At 35.2% G+C, this 21,528-nt stretch overlaps 1 protein-coding gene across 1 annotated transcript in view; it reads left to right on the top strand.

Annotated features, from left to right (window-relative positions):
• Window positions 1–1,717: 1,717 nt before the first annotated feature.
• The window catches only part of CCDC39 (coiled-coil domain containing 39), a 46,668-nt gene continuing 26,857 nt past the window's right edge, over window positions 1,718–21,528 (top strand). Inside the window, 9 exon segments of the mRNA XM_059920577.1 lie at window positions 1,718–1,924; window positions 7,851–7,970; window positions 9,636–9,782; window positions 10,913–11,071; window positions 12,095–12,187; window positions 12,283–12,411; window positions 14,977–15,168; window positions 18,158–18,261; window positions 18,586–18,718. Coding sequence (XP_059776560.1) covers window positions 1,835–1,924; window positions 7,851–7,970; window positions 9,636–9,782; window positions 10,913–11,071; window positions 12,095–12,187; window positions 12,283–12,411; window positions 14,977–15,168; window positions 18,158–18,261; window positions 18,586–18,718 — 1,167 coding nt within the window. The 5' untranslated portion in view covers window positions 1,718–1,834.

Raw genomic sequence — 21,528 nt, 5'->3', positions numbered from 1 at the left:
CACAGCCAAAAATAAATAAATAAATAAATAAATAAATTTTAAAAATATATATATATAACACTAACTGAAAGATGCATTCCAATTTTGGAGATATTAAAATGTGAAAATAAGTATAGTCTAGAATTGATGAAATACAGCAGTAGAAAGGTGTTCATTATAACATTGTTTATAAAGTTAAAATTGATTGATGATACTGAATTTTAAGCTGCCATTAAAAGACCAAAGATCTAATATACTGACACGGAAACATAGCCACTATTGTTAAGTGAAAAAATGAATTTGCAAAAGAATATTTAGGGTCTTATTTCTATAGGAAAAAATTAATATATGTATATACTTACAGCTTCATTTAAAAAAATGCTGGTAGGATAAACACCAAAATGGGGCAAACTTTTGAGAATGAGATTGGCATGGAGGTGAGGATATCTTTTCCTTTTACTTCATACATATAAGTATTTTTCTTTTTTATAAAACAAAGATCACGTTATTTTTGCAAAACCCCAAATCTCTTCATATTTTAGCCTTAACAACCTGATCTGGATGAAGTTATCTATTTGGGAATGAGATAGTAAAAGGGTAACATCTACCTTAGCATTTGGGGATTAAATTGATTATTTCATGGTTAGTGACAAGGCTTGTAAAACTTTGGGCTTTATTTCTAAATCTGAATGAATAATAATAGGGTTAGAATCTGGAAGCTGTAGAATTATAAAAGTGGGAAATGGATGATAGGAATACTGTGGTGATGAGGGGGAGAAGCAGGGATATTGTTCAAAGGCAGAAAGGTAGAATTGAGAGGATGCATGGACATTTTGTCCAAAATTCAACATTGTATAATCATTATCCTGAAATTCAGGAAATAGAAGCCTTGAGATATGGGAAATGGGACTCTTTCCAGGGATTTGGCTGCCAAAGTTCTTATGTCCTTGGGGCCTAGAGAAGTACCCAGCAAAGACAGCTGCAGTCATACATTTGGCAGGTACAGCTGACACTGAGAAGGGTGGATCAACAGATTGGCACAGGCGAAGGCAGCTGCCTCAGTATTCACATTTTAAAATAATCATTAAAAAAGGGACATTGCCATAACAATTTTTAAATATAAATAACTATATGCCATCTTAATATATGCTGGATATTAACATTTTCATTAGTAGTGTTGACTAAACTATTATAAAATAAAAGATGATCTCTATTAAGGTTATTTAGGCTGTAAAAGTCCATTATTCCGTATAGGTCAACATTCCCTCTACAAGCTGTCTTTCTCTTGACCACCTTGGAAATTGTGCTTCAAAATACCTGTCTACTTCAGCCTACAAGATTTCATCTACTAATGAAACTCAACAAACGCCACTTGAAAGGAAAGCTGGGTTTATTCTTTTCGTTAGCGCTCATCTTCCGCCCGCGATCGCAGCTGCGTAGCGCAATGCAGGTCCGGTGCCCTGTGGTCCCCCGAAGACTGCAGGCGCCACCGATTTTATACCTCCCGGGAGCGCCGAAGGGGCTAACCGGAGCCGCACGTTGAAGGACTGTTATGCCGGTACCTGGCAATCCCAAGGAACCTCTGGAGGAGTAAGTTGATTCGCTTCTCTGGGTGCCCAAGAAGAAGAAGTTGCACTGGCTCCTGGGAAGGAGTTCTCAACCGGAAGATTTGCCTGGGGACCTGAGCGCTTCCTGTTTGGTAACTAAGGGCGCGAAACGGTTGCTAGAGCTCCAGTAGCAACTACCCCGGAGCTTTGCGAGTTCCTGGGGTTGCCTCAGGTGCCGCTCACGGGCGATACGAGAAGGTGGATCTTACCTCTGCACCTTTCCTGAGGTCCCCTATCTGTTTGTCATCATGAGTAGTGAATTCCTGGCGGAGCTGAATTGGGAGGAAGGGTTCGCCATCCCGGTGGCGAACGAGGAGAACAAGATACTGGAAGATCTGGTAAGCATCAAGTGAAGAAGGCGGGGGAAGAAGGGGTCTGTTGGGGGACGTTTTCTAGTTGGCAGAAATACCCCAACCCTTTTATTTCTCTCCGTTCTTTCCCTAATCCCATCTCTTCTCGGTCTACCTCTCTCCGGCAGCATCTCCTTCCTCCCTCACCTGCTAGCCCTTTTCGGTACTTGCTAAAGCATTAAAATCAATCAATCAATCATCAATCAAATTGAAACGATAATTGATATTCACAACTATAAAGCTTGAATCTTTACTCCCTCCTCCTCTTCCACTTCTTCCACTCATTTCCAGCCTCCTGAGCAGTAGAGGGAAGGCTGGTTCTCGCGCCCGCTTTTTCCTTCCTCAGAATTAAGCGCAGTTTGCAAAGGGACTTCTGAGGTTTGCGTAGCAACAGTTATTTAAGGATGTTTGTAAACAAAACATGTTATGGTTGACATTTCTTTTTGAGTTACTGCCTATGATGTTTAAAGTTTAAAGTGACTCGAAGAAATGTTTTCAAGAGGGATGTTCTAGTAAGTATGTATAATGTGCAGTTTACAGCTTTTTAAAGTGAGGATTAAGTTGTCACAGAAATATATAAAATATTTTTGTAAGGAGTATTTTACACCAGCTTGCAACCAATGCATGGTAGTTGTTAAAAATAAAATTGCAACCAGCTCAGGGAACTTTGAAAACCCGTTAGCAGTCAGTCTAGAGTTCCATCACATGGCAATGTGTTGTGTGGAAGAGGGTCCAAGAAGACCGATGATGTTTACACTACTTTAGAGAATGGAAGAGAAGGTCTTCTCTCCTCTGAGAAATGAAAATGAAAATCCTCCACTTTGTTTTTTGAAAATATTTTTTTCAAACTCTTCTGACTTATTTACTTATATCTAGTGTAGATGGCTTCAGATTTTGTTTTTTGTTTTAAGTGAAGGGCAGCATTAGGAAATATAAGAGATCTAGCACTGAGTACTGAGGACTAATAATAAGTATCCAGTCTTGGGTTCTGATCCTGCTTACCAGCGTTGAGTCCATTTCTTCTTCTGTAAACTGGAGATAAGTAAAATAATTATCTCACAGGGTTGTTATACAGCTCTAAGGACTTTAATATAGGTTAAGTTCCATTCAAACGTTAGTTTTTGGTATTATTGCCATAATATTTGGCTCACAGGACTTTATATACACATTACTTGTATTAGCTATTTAAAAAAATATTAAAGAGCAATAAAAAGAGTAATGAGGGCCATAATCACTTCACCTGAATAAACTCCAATATTAAAAAAGCAACTCTTGAAAGTTTAAGATATTCAAACAGAAGAGAAGGGTATAAAATAAAAAATTCAAGATATTCCCTCCCCAAAGTACTCACTGTTGACCGTAGAAGTGGCTATCATGGCTTTAAACAAATATCCCAGACATCATGGTCTACAGGTATACAGATAGAAAAGACAGGAGTATTATAAAACTGGGATCCTATTACATGTGCTGCTTTTAACATAAAAATTTAAATTTAATTTTACTTGTGTTTAAAAGGAGAAAATGAACGGAATTGTTGAATTTCAGTGAGTATTACTTGGTTATAAGAGATAGTGGTTGCTAAAAGATTTCTTTAACATTAAGAAAAACTAAATGAGAAAAACGAAATGGTTAAATTAATTGTTTTTAAAAAACTTCTTTGCTTCATTTGTAGACAGTATGGGTTGACTCCCTGATCTTTCATTTCTCATCTTTGAAATGAAGAAATTAGCTCTATTACCCTTCCTGCCACCTTCTTTTCCCCATTAAAAATATTGGTTTTATTATTTTTATAATATCAAGGTTTATTTTATTTTCATTCTATTCAGTGCCCTTAATTTATTACAAGTGTTTAGTCTTAGTTTTATATTTAAAATGATTTAATGGTTGTTCATGCAGCCACTTTTACTAAGTTTACCTTTTTTTGAATTTTTCACTTTGATTCATGTTTTGACTGGTTGGGTACTATCCATGTGTGGGTTTCAAGAAGGACCCACAGTACTGTGCTTTCAATTCCTCACAGCCCTGGCTGCCAGTCTGGTTCCTTGCATTGCCGACTTTACATTTATATTCCTTAAATCATAGTATCAGATCTTCAAGATACTTTCTCTCTCCCCCTACTCCTTCCTCCTGGAGTCCTGTGTTTCCCAGTATGGACTATTTTCCCACAGGCCTATTTCCCAGATGTTAACTTGAGAATTCCCTTTCCTTTACTGGGTTGATGCTCTATTTCCTACATCACATAGCTTCTTTTTTCTTAGATTATTTTTCCCTTATTTTAATGAAATACTTTCTTGTGTCTCCCTAAGAAGGGTCTATGGGAGGTAAACACTGTGAATCTGAAAATGTTTTTATTTATCTTCACATATGATGGTAATTTGGCTGGGTAGAAGATCCTAGAATAAAAATAATTTTTCCACAGAATCTGGAAAGTATTGCCCTATTATCTTCCAGCAGTGTTGTTGGTGAGTAATCTGATATTAAAATGATTTTCATTTCTTTGTAGCTTACTTTTTTAATCTCTGAAAGCTTTTAGGGTTTTATTTCATCTTTACATAGCAATTTTAATTTTGGCAAATATATCAATCATAGTTTTAATTTTCAGGTTATTTGCTTATTGCTTTTTTGTATCACATGGTATTGTTTTAGGGGTACATTATCATTTACAATCTCTCTGAGTGTGTGTGTGTCTGTGTGTGTGTGTTTAGTTCTTGTCTTTTGTGTCCTGAATTATCTGTTTTCTTTGGGATCTTTTTGTTTGTTTATCTTGATGTCCCTCACATTATGTAAGTTTTCAATATATATCTGGTGGTCCTTGCATGTCCTTTTATACTTAAGAAAGAGGCAATAAAATGTTGTTTGGGAACTCTATGGGGAAGGAATTATCAAGTTGTGGAGAGTTAATCGTTATGCTTTCATTTAAAAAGCGGATGCTTTTGCTCTGGGTTCATTATGCAATGATAAAAGTCATAATTGATGAAGAAATAAAAGTGATAAAGCACCAAACATCACAACAGCTAAATACGTAAAAGTAAAAGCTATTATAAATGCAAGTAGGCCTTGACAAAAATATGTAGTGAGATACTTCAATATTTACTTCCTCAGAATTAGACAACTCTAATAGACAAAAATAAAGATATAAAAGATATGACTAATACAACAAAAATAAGAACATAGAGAACATATATCCCTTAAGTAGAACATGTTCATAAAACATTTACAAAGGTAGATTATGTACTAGACCAGAACAAAAACCTAAAAATGAGTGCTAAATCTTAAATACAGTAGGCTAAGTAAAATAAGCTGGACACAAAAGGACATACTGTATGGTTCCACTTATATGAGATAACCTAGAGTAGTCAAATTTGTAGAGACACAAAGTAGAATGCTGATTTCCAGGGGCTGGGGGTAAGGGGAATGGGGAGTTGGTATTTAATGGGTACAGAGTTTCAGTTTGGGAAGATAAAAGATTTCTGGAAATGGATGGTGGTGATGGTTGCACAACACGTGGCAGTACGTAATGCCACTGTACTTAACGTACACTGAGAAAGGGTTAAAATGGTAAATTTTATGTTATCTATATTTTATAACAATTTAAAAATGAGTGATGGAAAACTTATAGGTCACATTTTCTGATCATAAGCCAATAGAATTTATAATAAACAATTTAAAAAATTATCCGCCATTGTTAGGAACTGAATACTTGCGTGCCTTCCCCACCCCCCACCCCCGCCCCATACATATGTTGAAGCCCTAACCCCCAGTGTGATGGTATTCAGAGGTGGGGCCTTTGGGAGGTAATTAGGTTTACATGAGGTCATGATGGCGGGGAAGGGGTAGCATGGGATTACTGTCCTTATGAGAAGAGGAAGAGAGACCAGGGCTCTTTCTGTCATATGAGGACTCTGAGAAGGCAGCCATCTGCAAGTCAGGAAGAGAAATTTCACTGGAACGAAATTGTCTGGCACCTTGATTTTGGACCTCCTAGCCTCCAGAACTGTGAGAAATAAATTTTCATGTTTTAGCCACCCAGTCTATGATATTTTGTTATGGCAGCCTGAGCTGACTAAGAGATCCATCTTAAATATTGATACTTAGGTGAGTTTCTCAGAAATATATTTCTGGATAGCTTTATATCAAAGAGAAATTGAAAGGAAAAAAATCACCTTTTAGAAAACAATAAAAGGAGACTGCTTCATACCCACACCCACGGGAAACGGCAAAAATCTTAGAGAAAACTTATAGCTTTAAATGCCTTTATTTTAGATCAGTGTCTTAGCTTGGGTTACTACACCAGAGTAACATAGACTGAGTGACTTAAAAACAGACTTATTTCTCACAATTATGAAGGCTAGAAGTCAGGATCAGGGTGCCATCATAGCTGAGTACCTATGAGAGCCCTCTTTCTGGTTTGTAGATGGCTGCCTTCTGGCTCTGTTCTCACATGGCTAAGAGAGAGAGTGAGCTCTGGTCTCTCTTCCTCTTCTTATAAGGACACTAATCCCATCATGAGGGTCCTACCCTCATGTCATAATTTAAACCTACTTACCTCCCAAGGGCTCCACCTCCAGATAAATATCACATTGGGGATTAGGGTTTCAATATATGAATTTGGGGGTGACAAATATTTAGGTCATAAAAATCAGTAAGACAAAAAGTAAAGAAACTAAGAACTCCTCTTAATAAGTTTTAAAAAAGAACAATAAAGTAAAAAAAAGGGAATTAAAATAAAAACTGAAGTTAATGAAATAAAAAGCAAAAAATACATATTTATTATTACAGTTGACCTTGAACAGTGTGAGGGTTAGGGGGTGCTACCTGCCCATGCCCCCCAGCAGTGGAAAATTTGAGTACTGCTATCTCTGTCTCAAAACAGGGAATTGATAAATGATTCACCCAAGGGCAGGAAGCTGAAACAGTTTGGATAGAATCAGAAATCAAACCTTAGTTCTTTTGATTCCCCATATTGTGATCTCTAAGCAAACACAAACTTTTCCCCACACTTAGTTAAAGATCTGTAAAATGAAAATATAGGTACTATATTTATTGAAAAAAATCCCCATATAAGTGAAACCACAGTTCAAACCCAGGTTGTTCAAGGGTCAACTGTACTTAGTAAGTTTAATAAAATATAGGACATAACAAATGAGTAAATTAGTATTTATTTTCTTTCTTCCTTCGTTAAAAATTCAAATATTTCTTCTGCACTTTAGTGGATGGTGTTGTGTACCTCCTGGGTTGTAGCCCCAACATGGGGAACCACAGCTCCAAACACTAAGGAAGCATATTTTTTGTTGTTGAGCTTTTATACTGCTTTGAGGGGTGACATACTCTAGTGGTCCTGAGAATCTGTGTTATAATTTCCTAAAGGTTTGTTTGTTTGCTTGCATTTACACTGTTTTGTTTCTACTCAGGGTTCTTATTCAAAAGACACACAAAATTTATTAAGAAACAGGTTTTAAGCATGTGAGAGTTAGTTGTTCTGTTCTGTTAAGCTTAGCCTAAGTCTGTTGGTTTTGAATAGGAGTTCAGGGAGGAGCTATTATGCTGCGTGTACAGCTACTTTTCAAATTTATGTTTCATGCTCTGTGTTTTTGTTACATCTTGTTGCTATGCTCTGTCTGCTTTAGCTATCTTGTGGTTTAATTACAGAATAGAATCTTATTAAATTGCATTTTAGCAGTGGACCTGCTAACGCTGTAAATCTGAGAGAGATTTCTATTCTCTTTTAATAAGGTGCTAATTTTCCCACAGAGCTATTTTATAATATTTAAAAGATTAGTAGATTTTAGAAGTTTAAATGGATATTGAAAGAAGTGAAGTAAATGAGGATTTAATTTTCTTTTGATTTTAGATCCTTTTAATATGGTAAAAACTTAGTAGGACTTTGGTTAATCATAGAATTTATTATTTACAGTTGTCAAAGCTGCGGGATGAAAGGTCAAGCTTTCAAGATCAGCTACGTGACTATGAAGATCGAATTAATGCTATGACTTCTCACTTCAAAAACGTTAAGCAAGAGTTCTTATTTACCCAGGTACAATAATGTTGAAATTCACATTGATTATATCATGTGTAGTCATGGAACATTTCACATTGCATTTACATCTATGATTTGATTTTAGAGATATAATAGGAAACTTTCGCATAACTAAATAATTATGAACATAATCTTGAACCTGAAAGTAGGTAGAAAAAAAGACTTTTAGGAACTCTACTGCCACCAAATTCAAGGAATAACTAGTTCATTTGAAAAGAGAAATCATCATTCAAACAGCCTGATATAATATTAGTCAGCTGATTATATGAGAAGGGTACAGTGATGGTAGTGAGAAACTATGGCATTAAGTGGAAGCAGACCTAATAAAACACATAATAGAGTTTCTGTCTACTTTTAAATTTTTCAGCACAACCCCCTGGAGCCATTTTGAGTGGAGGCAAATAGTCCACACACTTCAGTAGCCCTTAGGACACAATGGTATTTTAGCATAGTTTAAGAATTGAATTTTATAATTGCAATTCTGAGATAATAGAAAAGTTAAATTATATTCAGGAAACTAAGGTAACTGGGAACAATACAATGCATTTTAGAAATATTGACACAAATAATAAAAATTAAAACTTAGAGTGATTAATTAAGTAAACATCTGTTGTATGGACAATCTATTCATGTGTAGAATCTCTTTCCCTGATGATGCCCAGGAAATCAGAAAGCTCTGTAAATCAGCATTGGAGAGTTTACTAACTTCCATCTGAAACTATTTTTAAAAAAATGCATCAAGTTTCCTTTGAAGAAGTATGTAATTCTTAAAAATGAAAAAAGTCATGTTTTTAATACCAATTTATACTTAATATAGGTAAGTGTTTTATGGGTTTTTACAAGTCTTATTAGAAAGTTATAAATTTAATGAACTTTTAAAAACAATCTCAAGATTTTTATATCCTGATGTGATTTAGTAACTAATAAGCAGTTTGGAACAACATCTTTTCTTCAAGTTATTAAACCACTGAGTTGGGGAATTGAGAAACGGAGATTTTCTGTAGGTGTATTTCATTATAGCCAAACCTCAATTAAGTAGGACAATAGAGACAAAAGACAGTAAACTTCCTTCAACACTAACAGCCTTAATAATGTAAAAATAATACAAATGGTGATAACTTTGAAGCCCTACAAGATCAGTAGTCAACAAATACGATTTTATTAAGTAAAACTTAACACAAAGGCATCATTGTATATTAACATACTCTAGGACATATTTATAACCATCACTGTTTACATAATTACTTTAAAATTATCTCTGTTAATTAGAATATGTGATCAATTCTTATAAACATACCATTTCCTAAGTATTTTTAATTAGTTTCATTTTTTATTTTTAAATAAATGAATTATATCTTTTAAAGTCTCAGTATATAAATTTTGGTTTTCAGCAGTTTCCCTAGACCAAAATAATAACTGAAAACTGCTGACAACATTTTTTCCTAGCACATTCCATGAACTGACTTCTTACAACTAGTAAGCAACACCGACTACACTGACTCACAAAGCCTAATGTGGTGTAGGTTTCAGAGAAGTGGAATTAATAGTACTTGATCTAAGCATTTTGTGGGAACTTTGTTATTTTCTGTCTAGTGGATTATTATCAATATTTTATAATATTAAAATTTTAAAAATCTTTCTGTCTTGTATATTATTCTCTAGTCTCTTTGCAAAGCCAGGGAGCATGAGACTGAAAGTGAAGAACATTTTAAGATGATTGCTGAAAGAGAACTGGGACGAGTGAAGGATGAAATGCAACGACTGGAAAATGAGATAACTTCAATACGGGAAAAGAAAAGTGATAAGGAAGTATGTGTTGAAATGTTATTTAACATTGTGTGCTATTGTTCCTCCTTCCCTCACCAAATAAACATTTTTTTTTTCTGTACGGCAAAGGCATTCTTTAGTTTCCTGACATTCACTTACGTTGTTTTTTGGACAATGAAACTCACGTGGAGCTGTAATTTGAATCAACAGTGATAGAATGTTACATTTATTTTCTCAGTATTCATTTACCAAATAGTCATTGAGCCTTACTATGTGCAAAGTACCATGCCGGCTGCCTGTTATATACCACACTAGGCATAATTTATAAGTGGTACATTTTTAAAAGCTACATTAAAAAAGTCACTTGTAATTTTGAATTTCATTTTTCAGTCAAAATTTTTACTTTTCATATTATCAGCTGGTGATTCTAATATTAAGCTACTGTAACCTATTTTTCTCTTTCTTAGTTTTTAGTTACGTGGCTGGGAGCTCTTTCCAAATTCAATTCTTATCTTTACATATACATATACTTATGGAACTGTATATATCTGTATCTCTCTATATGTATACATGTATGTATACATATGCATACATATCATATTAATTTGTATATGTTTGCATATTGATCTGTTTTCTTTTTGTGAACCTAGATTTGTTAAATGAATACATTGACAGAAATATTTTTATCTGCTTAACTACTATATTTATTTTAATTAGACATGCTTCCAAAATTTCTATATAAGAGGTCTTTTAGAGGCAGCAATCTGATTGGAAATGGGGCTGAAGGGGACTTGTCTTGGGCTTGAGTTAGCATATCAAGTACATTATTTTTATTAAGGTTGTGGATCAGCTTGGGGTAGTTTGGGTGGAGTGACTAATGAGATTGCTCTAGGGTAGCTACCCTGAAGCCTTTTTAAGCAACCTTTGGCTCAACTACTATTCTCAACTTTGTATAATCATCTCCCCTCTATTTCACAACTGAATAATTAAAATATTAGTATGATAGTTATACAATTAAATATGGTATTTATATACATCTGGCCAGGGACAGAGACAGGATTTCTTTCTTCCTTTTAAATATGTCCTGTAATATGTAATGTTATGTTTTATTTTAATTTGTACAGTAAATAATGTTTTGTAATCTCCCCATGCCCCCTCTCTTTGGAAATTAGAATTACATATTTAAAACTACTCAAAAACTGGATGGTTTGAAATGTCAAATGAACTGGGACCAGCAAGCATTGGAGGCATGGCTGGAAGAATCAGCTCATAAAGATAGTGATGCCCTCACTCTTCAGAAGTATGCACGACAAGATGATAATAAAATTAGGGTGAGATATTATAAATCGTAGTGATAGATTTTCTCTGAATCTGTAATATATCAACCATTTTATCTAAATTGGACTTTTTTTTTTTTTTTAAACATCTTTATTGAAGTATAATTGCCTTACAATGGTGTGTTAGCTTCTGCTTTATAACAAAGTTAATCAGTTATACATATACAATATGTTCCCATATCTCTTCCCTCTTGCATCTCCCTCCCTCCCACCCTCCCCATCCCACCCCTCTAGGTGGTCACAAAGCACCAGAGCTGATCTCCCTGTGCTATGCGGCTGCTTCCCACTAGCTATCTATTTTACATTTGGTAGTGTATATATGTCCTGGACTTCTAATTTTAAAGTAGTTCTTAAACATTTTGGGTCTAATAAAGCCAATTATCCTGTCTCTAGAAAAATGACTGTACTCAAATATCCACAAAATTTTGCTGCAAGTTTTACAGATCCTCTGAAGCCCTTTGACCATTTAGGGATCTCTGGACTCCCGGTTAAGAATCCTGATTGAGAAGGTTTCTCAAAAGCATTTCAGAAAAGAAAGTTTTTGTAGTAGAACTATGTATAAGTATTTTAACTTCTTTTGTGTAATAGTTTGAATGTTACAGATAGTTTTTGCTGATTTGAGACTATAGTGCTATTGATTATTTAATATATTATTATAACCGTTACTTAAAGATCTACTTGTAATTAAATCTGGTAATATTTTAGTATCATGAAACATGCTATTTTCTAATAGATTAATACCACATGCATTAGTTAAAATAATTTTAAATGGCAAATTATTGTTTAACCTTTTTTCTAACTTACTTTAAAAAGTATTAAAAGTCTTTTTAGAAACAATTGGGTTATCATTGCAGCACTATGGGGCTAGAAAATAAAGAATATATATATTATTTTGTAGTTATTTTAGATGTCAAATAAATATGTATAATATAATAATACTTAATGTGAGATAGGCTAACAGCTTTTATGTTAATAAAATGATAATTATGAATATTTTTGCATGTACTTACATCATAGGCACTGACCCTGCAATTAGAAAGACTGACAGTGGAATGTAATCAGAGAAGAAAGGTACTTGACAATGAACTTGCAGAGACTCTAAGTGCACAGGTTGGTTTAGTAAAGATTTTTACTTCTTAATTGTCAAAGTGATGTTTAAAAAGCACTTAAATTCACAGAAATATTATTTGGTCTTCATTTGACAGTTAGAATTGGATAAAGCAGCCCAAGATTTTCGTAAGATTCATAATGAAAGGCAAGAACTCATTCAACAGTGGGAGAACACAATAGAACAGATGCAGAAGAGAGATCGAGACATCGATAACTGTGCCTTGGTAAAGTAGTTGTTTGGTCCTTGCAACATTCAGCTGTATTTATCTCTTTTGTATTTAACTCATTCATTTCAAATGTAAATCGCACTGTTATTTGAAAGTCACTTTTGTAGCAGGATTCAGTAGTTTTGGTAAATGTTTTTCAAAGCTGACCCTGTATCCATTTAGAAATGAGATTTTATGAAAATTATTTACTTATGGTATATAATGCTGAAGACTGGATCCTGACATCTCTGAAATGTGGGACAAGAGAAGATCAACAGATAATGTTATTGCAGTAAAACCAATGCCCTGACTTATACATGGTTGTCCAAGGTGCCTTGGATTTAACATGTGTGCTATTTGTGTGCTAATCAAAGGTGTAGGGAAAGGAGCCTCATGGATAGCCAAGAAAGAAGGACTGCAATAAATTTTCCCTTTTGAAACTGAGGTACCCATGATGGGGTGAAAGCTCAAAAGTGGAGGAACACCACACTGATTAAACACAGACCTAGTGTTATCTTTTGCTACTTTCAGAGGTAATTTAGGAGAACTTTTTTGGGAAATCATTAAGGGGTAAAATAGTGGTGAGTGAAAATGGGAAGATGACGGAAAGTTGGGAAGGAGAAAGAATTGAGGAGGAAAGAAGGCAGATGAGAAAATGGGCGAACTTCCATTCTGAATATACTCCATGGAAAGGCATTAGCAAGCAGCTCAGGTCACTGGGAGTTTGGAACTCTGATATCTGGATGTGGTTTACTTGTTATATGTAACTTATATGTAAAATGTGATTTCTTTATTTTAAACTTCTGTAAGTAATCAACATTTTGTCAACAAAATGGCCTATGCCTCCCTAAGGAGGGACTTGGGAGACCCAATCTTAACTATGAGTTCCTCTTATTTCTTAATGCTGATGTTGGTTTCTCTTTCTTGGCTTCATACTACTTTCAAACATCAAGTCCTGACTGCTTCCTCTGTGTAAATTAAATGTGTCAGATCTAAGACTGCAGGTCCATAATCAAATTGTCATACAACCCTGCAGCTAAATTGACTCAGCCTGCTGATTTGGCAGAATCCACAGCTTGTAGCTCTCTGGTCATATCCTCAGTGGTTCCTTATTTATGGGGTGACATTTCCTGGCTGTATGTATTGAAAAAGACTAGGGAGGGAAACAAGAAGTGATTCCATAGGTACTGGGATGCTTCTAAGGGTTTAACAACTGGCTCTCAATTTGTGGTATTTCTAATTTCTGTGGCATCACCTGTATGAAAACTTAACTGTGAATAAATTGCCGTGTTAAAAAATGTGAACGCTGAAGTAGGAAGTAAAGCATCTGATTAAGTGGTAGAAAAATTAATATAAGGCAAGAAATTCTAGAATAATCATTTGACACATATAAACTTAGGAAGTTTTGACCTCCTAAGGTTGAATGAACATAGTAGATATATGGAATGTTACAATTATAGAATATTAATTGTTATATAGATGGGAATACTAGATTAAACAAATTTAAAATGTTTTTTAAAATGCAGTGAATCTCAGATATATATTGATTTAATATGCTAATATGTACAATATTACATGCAGCATTTCTAAAACTTACTGATTTTAGAACACATACTCTCCCCTGACCCAATCTCCTGGGATTAGTTGTTTGATGGGACCCTATTCCAGAAAACTTGGAAGAAATATATTTTAGGGTAAATTTTGCTTCTCCCTCCAATTCAGTTAACATATTGCCATCAGAATCACCCGTAAAAACCACATATGATCTTTTTACTCCCCAGCTCTAAAATCTTTATTCCATGTTGCTTAAAAGCTGACCCTTTTTAACATGGCAATTGAAAAATTGAATTCTTCACCATTTGGCCTTAACCTCTACCTTTCCAGCCTAATCCCTATCATCTGCCTCCACCCTTTCCTATTATGTCCCCATTCCATCCCCGCCCTCCCACCCTGCACCTTAACCATGTTAGAGTATTTATGCATCCCCATTTATCTTTTTAGGCCCAATTCAAATGAAGGCTCTTAGGTAAAGCCTTTTAATGATTTCTCTTGGGTAGACTTCATTATCTCTTTGCTCCCATAGTATTAATACTTTGTCCATACCTCAGTCACTACGTTGTATATTCTAGTTATTTTGTATCCCCAAGACTAGCAAAAAGCCTGCGTGAAGACATTCCTACTGAAACCAATAACAAAAATAATATTCTCAAAAAATGAAAAAAACTGGTCTTGTGAAATACTTGGAAAATTTCATTGAAATCCAACTTTCTGTGTGAAAACTATTCAATACTGTTATATTTTTTTACATGTCACCTTTTGTTGAGGAAAGATTGACATTTTTCTCATCCCTTTAGCAAAGTACCAGATGGATGAAATAAAATACAGAGATCTTTAAAAAATGAGCTTATAGATATTAGTGTGTGGCATATTAATATTTTATTTTATTCATATAAATTAGTCTCTCTTTAAAAAACATTTTCTTAAGTTTTGGTAAAACAAATGCTATAGAAAAACTAAATTCCTTTTAGTTTTAGTTTTGTTTGTTATATTAAATATATATTTAACATGTATTTTAAATCCTAGGCATTAGCAAAGATAAAGCAGGAAATAAGAGAAAAAGAAAATTTGGTTAAGGAAAAGATCAAGTTTTTGGAAAGTGAGATTGGGAATAACACAGAGTATGAGAAAAAAATTTCTGTTGCTGATCGTAAAGTTTTAAAATGTAGAACGGAATATCAATGTCATGAAACTAATCGAATTCAGCTGAAGGATGAGGTATGTCAACTAAAAAGACTGGTTTGTGTGTTTATAACAAATTACTATACAAATAAGCATAAAGCCTTTCCTTTGATTAAGAAACTGCCTTCTAGTTCTTTTTGTTACATCCCTTCATGTTGTGGCACTTTTAGGATACTCTAATGAGACCTTGCTTGGATGAAGGCAACAGGGGGCTGTCATTCATATCACAGGTGGTGTGAAGGGCTCCCCCTGGAGTTGTGCAGTGCCCAACTTGACTGTCACACATGGTGTTCTGTAAGTGACCCAAGGCAAAAGGCTTCTGAAGGGTCTAGGCTGGAAATCATAATTATAAGATAACCGACAAATGAGCAAATGTGAAGATGAATTATTGACATCGGTGATAACTTGAAGTGTCCTTCCAGTGCTACATGTGTATGGTGGTTTTTTTTTGTTTGTTTTTTTTTTTTTTAATTTTTTTAATGCTATTCTTGTCTGCTTACATTCTTTTTATTTATGTATGTATGTATGTATGCATGGCTTTGTTGGGTCTTCGTTTCTGTGCGAGGGCTTTCTCCAGTTGTGGCAAGCGGGGGCCACTCTTCATCGCGGTGCGGGGGCCACTCTTCATCGCAGTGCGCGGGCCTCTCACTATCGCGGCCCCTCTTGTTGCCGAGCACAGGCTCCATGTGCGCAGGCTCAGTAATTGTGGCTCACGGGCCTAGTTGCTCCGCGGCACGTGGGATCCTCCCAGACCAGGGCCCGAACCTGCGTCCCCTGCATTGGCAGGCAGATTCTCAACCACTGCGCCACCAGGGAAGCCCCTGTATGGTGGTTTTAACTCTCAAATTCTAGGTGGAACTACCTGCTGAAGTTCAGTTTCTTACCTTGTTAAGGGAAAATATTTCAGTGTGGTAGTGGGACAATGTAGTGGTATAATGTCTTTAAACAGACTAAGAGAGAATAAAATTCTCCTGCTTTGTTCTTTTCTTTTTTTGAGCATACATGCCAACTAGATTATTCCATAGGGAGAGTTAGCAATCCCCTTAGTTAGCAATAAAGTGATCTTTATGAAATTTGTGCCTTGAGGCCATGTTATCTGAAGTTACTGCTATTTGGGTGGGAAATTGGAATATTGCAGAGCATTTTATTCTATAAGTTGTTATACTTTATATTCTTGATAAAGAAGGAAAGATTTTTTTTCTGTCTGAAGAGAATAATTAAGATCTTGAAAAAGTAAAATAAGTGAATTTCTTGCATAAATTAAATGTCACTGCTAATAGCTCATTGTCAAAATTTTTAAAGTTTAAACCAATTGCAGAAAAGAATGCAGGTATTCATTCATTTATCATTTGCTTATTGAAATAAAATTCACGTATCAAATACACCCTTTTGAAGTGTACAATTCAATGGTTTTTAGTATTTCACAGAGTTGTGAAACCATTACCACTATCTAATTTTAGAATATTTTTGTCTTACAAAAAGAAATCCCATACCCATTAGCAATCACTTTCCTTTCTCCCCTCCTACCAGGCCCTGGCAACTCCTGATCTACTTTCTGTCTCTATGATTTGCCTATTTTGAACATCATACAATATGGTGCATTTTGTGTCATGATTCTTTTACTTACATAATGCTTTCAAGGTTCATACAAGCTGTAGCATATAAGAGTACTTCTTTTTTTTTCCTCAAAATTTTTTTATTGTGGTGAAATACATATAATATAACACACATTTACCATCTTAACTGTTTTCAGGTATACAGTGGTATTAAATACATTCCTAATGTTTTACAACCATCACCATCACCCATCTTCATAACTCTTTTCTTGTAAAGCTGAAACTCTGTACCCATTAAACAATAATTTCCCATTTCCCTTTCCTCCCAGCCCCTGGAAACCACCATTCTACATTCTGTCTCTGTGATTTTGACTACTCTAAGTGCCTCATATAAATGCAATCATAAAGTATTTGTCTTTTTGTGACTGGCCTATTTCACTTATTTTACTTAGCATAATGTCCTCAAGGGTCATCCCTGTTATAGTATATGTCAAAATTTTGTTCCTTTTTAAGGCTGAATAGTATTCTATTGTGTGTATATACCACATTTTGCTTATCCATTCATCTGTCAATGGCCTTGGGTTGCTTCCATGTTTTAGCTATTATGAATAATGCTGCTGTGAACATGGGGGAACAATTATTTCAGAATTGCTGATCATATTGTAATTATATTTTTAATTACTTGAGGAACTGCCATACTGTTTTCCACAGTGGCTGTACCATTTTACATTCCCACTAACAGTGCACAAGGGTTCCAATTTCTCCACGTCCTTGTCCATACTTGTTATTTTGGGGTTTTTTGATAGTAGCTATATTAATTGGTGTGAGGTAGTATTTCACTGTAGTTTTGATTTGCATTTCCCTAATGATTAATGATGTTGAATGTCTTTTCATGTGCTATTTGCCTTTTGCATCTCTTCTTTAGAGAAATATCTATTCAAGGTCTTTGCCCATTTTTGAGTCAGGCTGTGTTTTTGTTGTTGTTGTTGTTGAGTTTTAGAAGTTCTCTATATATTCTGGATATTAATCCCTTATCAGATATATAATTTGCAAATATTTTCTCCCATTCTTTGGGTTGCCGTTTTGCTCTGTTGTTATTGTTTTTGTTGTACAAAAGTTTTTAATTTAACGAAGTCCAATTTGTCTACTTTTTCTTTTGTTGCCTGTGCCTCTGGTGTCACATCGAAGAAATCATTGCCAAATACAATGTTGTGAAGCTTTTGTTCTATGCACTTTTAACTCATATATGTAGGTCTCTATAATATGCCAGGATTTGCAAGTTATTTAAAATTTAATATCAGATCAAAAAGAAAAATTGTTAAGTATGTATTACAGCAACATGGTTATTATGTTTGTGGTTGTGATGTAGGTTAGAAATTAATGTGTTCATAGTAGAACTTCTCAGAAATGATATTAATTTATAAGATATAGAGTAAATATATAATTTCTCTCTGTTAACTAATAAATAGCTGGATTCTTTAAAAGCCACTGTGAATAGAAGTTCCAGTGATTTAGAAGCTCTGAGGAAAAATATTTCCAAAATAAAGAAGGACATTAATGAAGAAACAACAAGGTAAGAAAAAAGGTATTTAAATATGTTTATAGTTTTTGACTATTTCTAGAAAAATTATTGAATATTTGATTTTTTGGTTAAATAACTGTAAAATTATAACTACTAAATTATTAAACTTAAAAAAATTTTCCTGGGTTTTTCAGTACAAAGGCTTAGGAGCAATATTTTTATGGTTTATTAAATACACATTGGTAATAAAAAGATTTATGGCAAAAGAAACTTTCAAGTTATATGAAGAAATCTTAGGATAAACTGTTCCTTATTTGTTTGCATTAAATATCTTTTAGACATGTTTTCTATTTTTTCCTTATAAATTCTCTATAGGTTACACAAAATTAAAAATCATAATCAGATTGTAAGAAAAAAATTAAAGCAGATAACTGAGAAAACTACATCTGTAGAGGAGAAAGCTACCAACTTGGAAGACATGCTAAGGGAAGAAGAAAGAGGTGCGAAAGTAAGTTTAGTTTCGGTTTTTTAAAAAAAATCACAGCAGGGCTTCCCTGGTGGCACAGCGGTTAAGAATCCGCCTACCAATTCAGGGGACACGGGTTCGAGCCCTGGTCCGGGAAAATCCCACGTGCCGTGGAGCAGCTAAGCCCGTGCGCCACAACTACTGAGCCTGCACTCTAGAGCCCATGAGCCACAACTACTGAAGCTTGCGTACCTAGAGCCGGTGCTCTGCAGCAAGAGAAGCCACTGCAATGAGAAGCCTGTGCACTACAAAGAAGACCCAACGCAGCCAAAAATAAATAAATTAAAAAAAAAAATCACAGCAAATTTAGCAATAGTGAATAAATTAGACTCTTGAGATCAGAGGAAGGAGGTCTTCTAAGAGGCTCTGATTTCTGGGGTGATTGCATTTGTAATTAGATTGTTGAGTTGTTGGACCTCTTTTTATCTTCAGCTCCTAATTCTCCACTTGCTTCACTTTCAGCATTTAACTTTGTCTTCTTTTAAAGATATAGCCCTTCTATCTTAAATTCCATGTCTTCTCAATGCCTACTGTGTCCCTGTCCCTGTTTGCCATTCATATACATGTTTTTGTTTTTTTTTTTTTGGCTGCATTGGGTCTTTGTTGCTGCACGCGGGCTTTCTCTAGTTGCTGCGAGCAGGGGCTACTCTTCGTTGCGGTGCTCGGGTTTCTGATTGCAGTGGCTTCTCTTGCTGTGGAGCACGGGCTCTAGGCACACGGGCTGCAGTAGTTGTGGCTCGCGGGCTCTAGAGCACAGGCTCAGTAGTTGTGGTGCACAGGCTTAGTTGCTCCACAGCATGTGGGATCTTCCCGGACCAGGGATCAAACCCATGTGTCCCTGCACTGGCAGGTGGATTCTTAACCACTGCGCCACCAGGGAAGTCCCTGTATATATGTTCTTATATTGCAAATGCATCTTGAAAAATGCCCGTGTTTTACAACTTATTTCCACCTGATTATCATCTTTTTTGTTTGTTTGTGATCAAGTTCCCCCCAGTGGTCTACGTTCATTGCATGTATTTCTTCATCATCTGCTGTCTCTTTAACCTCTTCCAGTCTGGCACCATTTATTGGTAAACAGGCTTTTAAATGCTAACACTTTTACTAACTTCACTGGCATACCCCTTCTACCTTAACCTCTTTGGCATTCTGGTAGAATTAAAGCCGATTTTTGAGGAACTGGAAAAGGCTGGTTCACCGTTCCCTCTTTGAAAACTTCAAAATGATTTGTGTGACCTATCACTGTAGGCACTACTTTCTGCTTTTACTCTTTTTTTTGATGGGGGAAGAGGAGGGGTAGCTGAAGGTGGTGGTAAAATACCCCATTTGCTGAGGCTTATATCAAGCATGGTTTCATTTATATTTGGATAGAATCCAGCTTCCTCAGTGTGCTGTTGTATGTTTAAAATTCCTGAGTAGTGAAGTCATGCAACAATCTTGACTTGAGTGGCATTTGAGTCCAAATCATACAACATTATTTAAAAAAAAAAGTTGTGGGTTTTTTTCCCCCTAAGAGCATGATTTTCTGTAGTACATGGAACGAGGTAGTATTAGAACTTATTAGAAGTCTGTAAAGACTGTGAAGTTTATATGAAATACACCTTCTGAAGACATAATTAAAAACTAGTGATATTTTTAAAGAAATTAGCTGAATTAGAAAACAGTAAGATTGGCAGCATGTGTACTGATTGTGCTGTAGCAGGGCTGGGTTCATAATCTTGGTTTTTGTAGTTATTGGGGTTTTTTGTTCGTTTGAAAAAAATCTCAACTCTATATATTTTGCTGTGTTATTCACCACCAAGCACTGACTTTAAAACTCTGCCAAGCAGTCTCAGAAGGTCTTAAACCCAGTGAAAATTGTCTATTATATGAAAAATAATGTATTTTATAAGGTTATATCAGATTATATTTCTTGATTTGTGAAAATTTAAATGTGCCAGTCAGACTTCTTTTGTTTCATATTGAGGTTCATTGGATGCCAAAGGGAAATATGCTTATCTGGGTATAAGAGCACAGAGGGAAATTATTTCAACATTTTAAAATGAGAGCTTTCAATAGATCTTGGCATGGGAGATCTGTTTGAAACCTAGAATACATTGATGTGACACTGTGAGATCAAGACGGACCTGCCTCCTGAGAAAGGAGAAGTGGGAATGGGGTACTGGTTTCTATTTCCTAGAGGGCTGCACATGTAGGGAAGTCAACTGCAGGCAAGGTGTGAGTAAGGGATAGTGATAGTGCCAGTAGTGTGTTGGGGCCAGCGCTCACCAGCTCACAAGAGCTGATAGTTAAATTTTCTGGAATTTCTTACGTCAGCTGCTAAACATAGCTACTATTAAAAATCAAATTATATAGACTTACAATTAAATAAATTATATTAAAAATAAAAGTAATATGTACTCAGCACATATCACTTCCAAATTATTTTACTGCATTTTACTGTTATCTATGCTTTTAAGGTTACTTAAGACTATTAACATCTGTTATATCCGTCTAGTAGATATACTGCATAATGGTCTGCTATGGCATATCTCTTCCTAGCTCTGCATTTAGAGGAATCATGTTAGTAGCTTGAAATTGGCCATAGTGGGAATAAAATAATCATAGAAATCAGCCTCTTCCCCGTAACCTCCCATCTACTAGAAAGCTGATGGTTAAACATTTATCTGCTCACCACTGGATAGTGCCAAAAAGAAGGTGGGAGATTTCTTCCCTTAACACTCTCAAGACTTTAGTAAACTTTATGAGCTTAGAAGCTGTGTGTCTTCAGTATATTTTATGTTCTAAGGAAA

Source organism: Balaenoptera ricei, chromosome 4, assembly GCF_028023285.1.
Source record: "Balaenoptera ricei isolate mBalRic1 chromosome 4, mBalRic1.hap2, whole genome shotgun sequence".
NCBI classification, from domain to species: Eukaryota; Metazoa; Chordata; class Mammalia; order Artiodactyla; family Balaenopteridae; genus Balaenoptera; species Balaenoptera ricei.
Note: the sequence above shows the minus strand (reverse complement) of the source record. Positions and strands in the feature narration are given on the sequence as shown.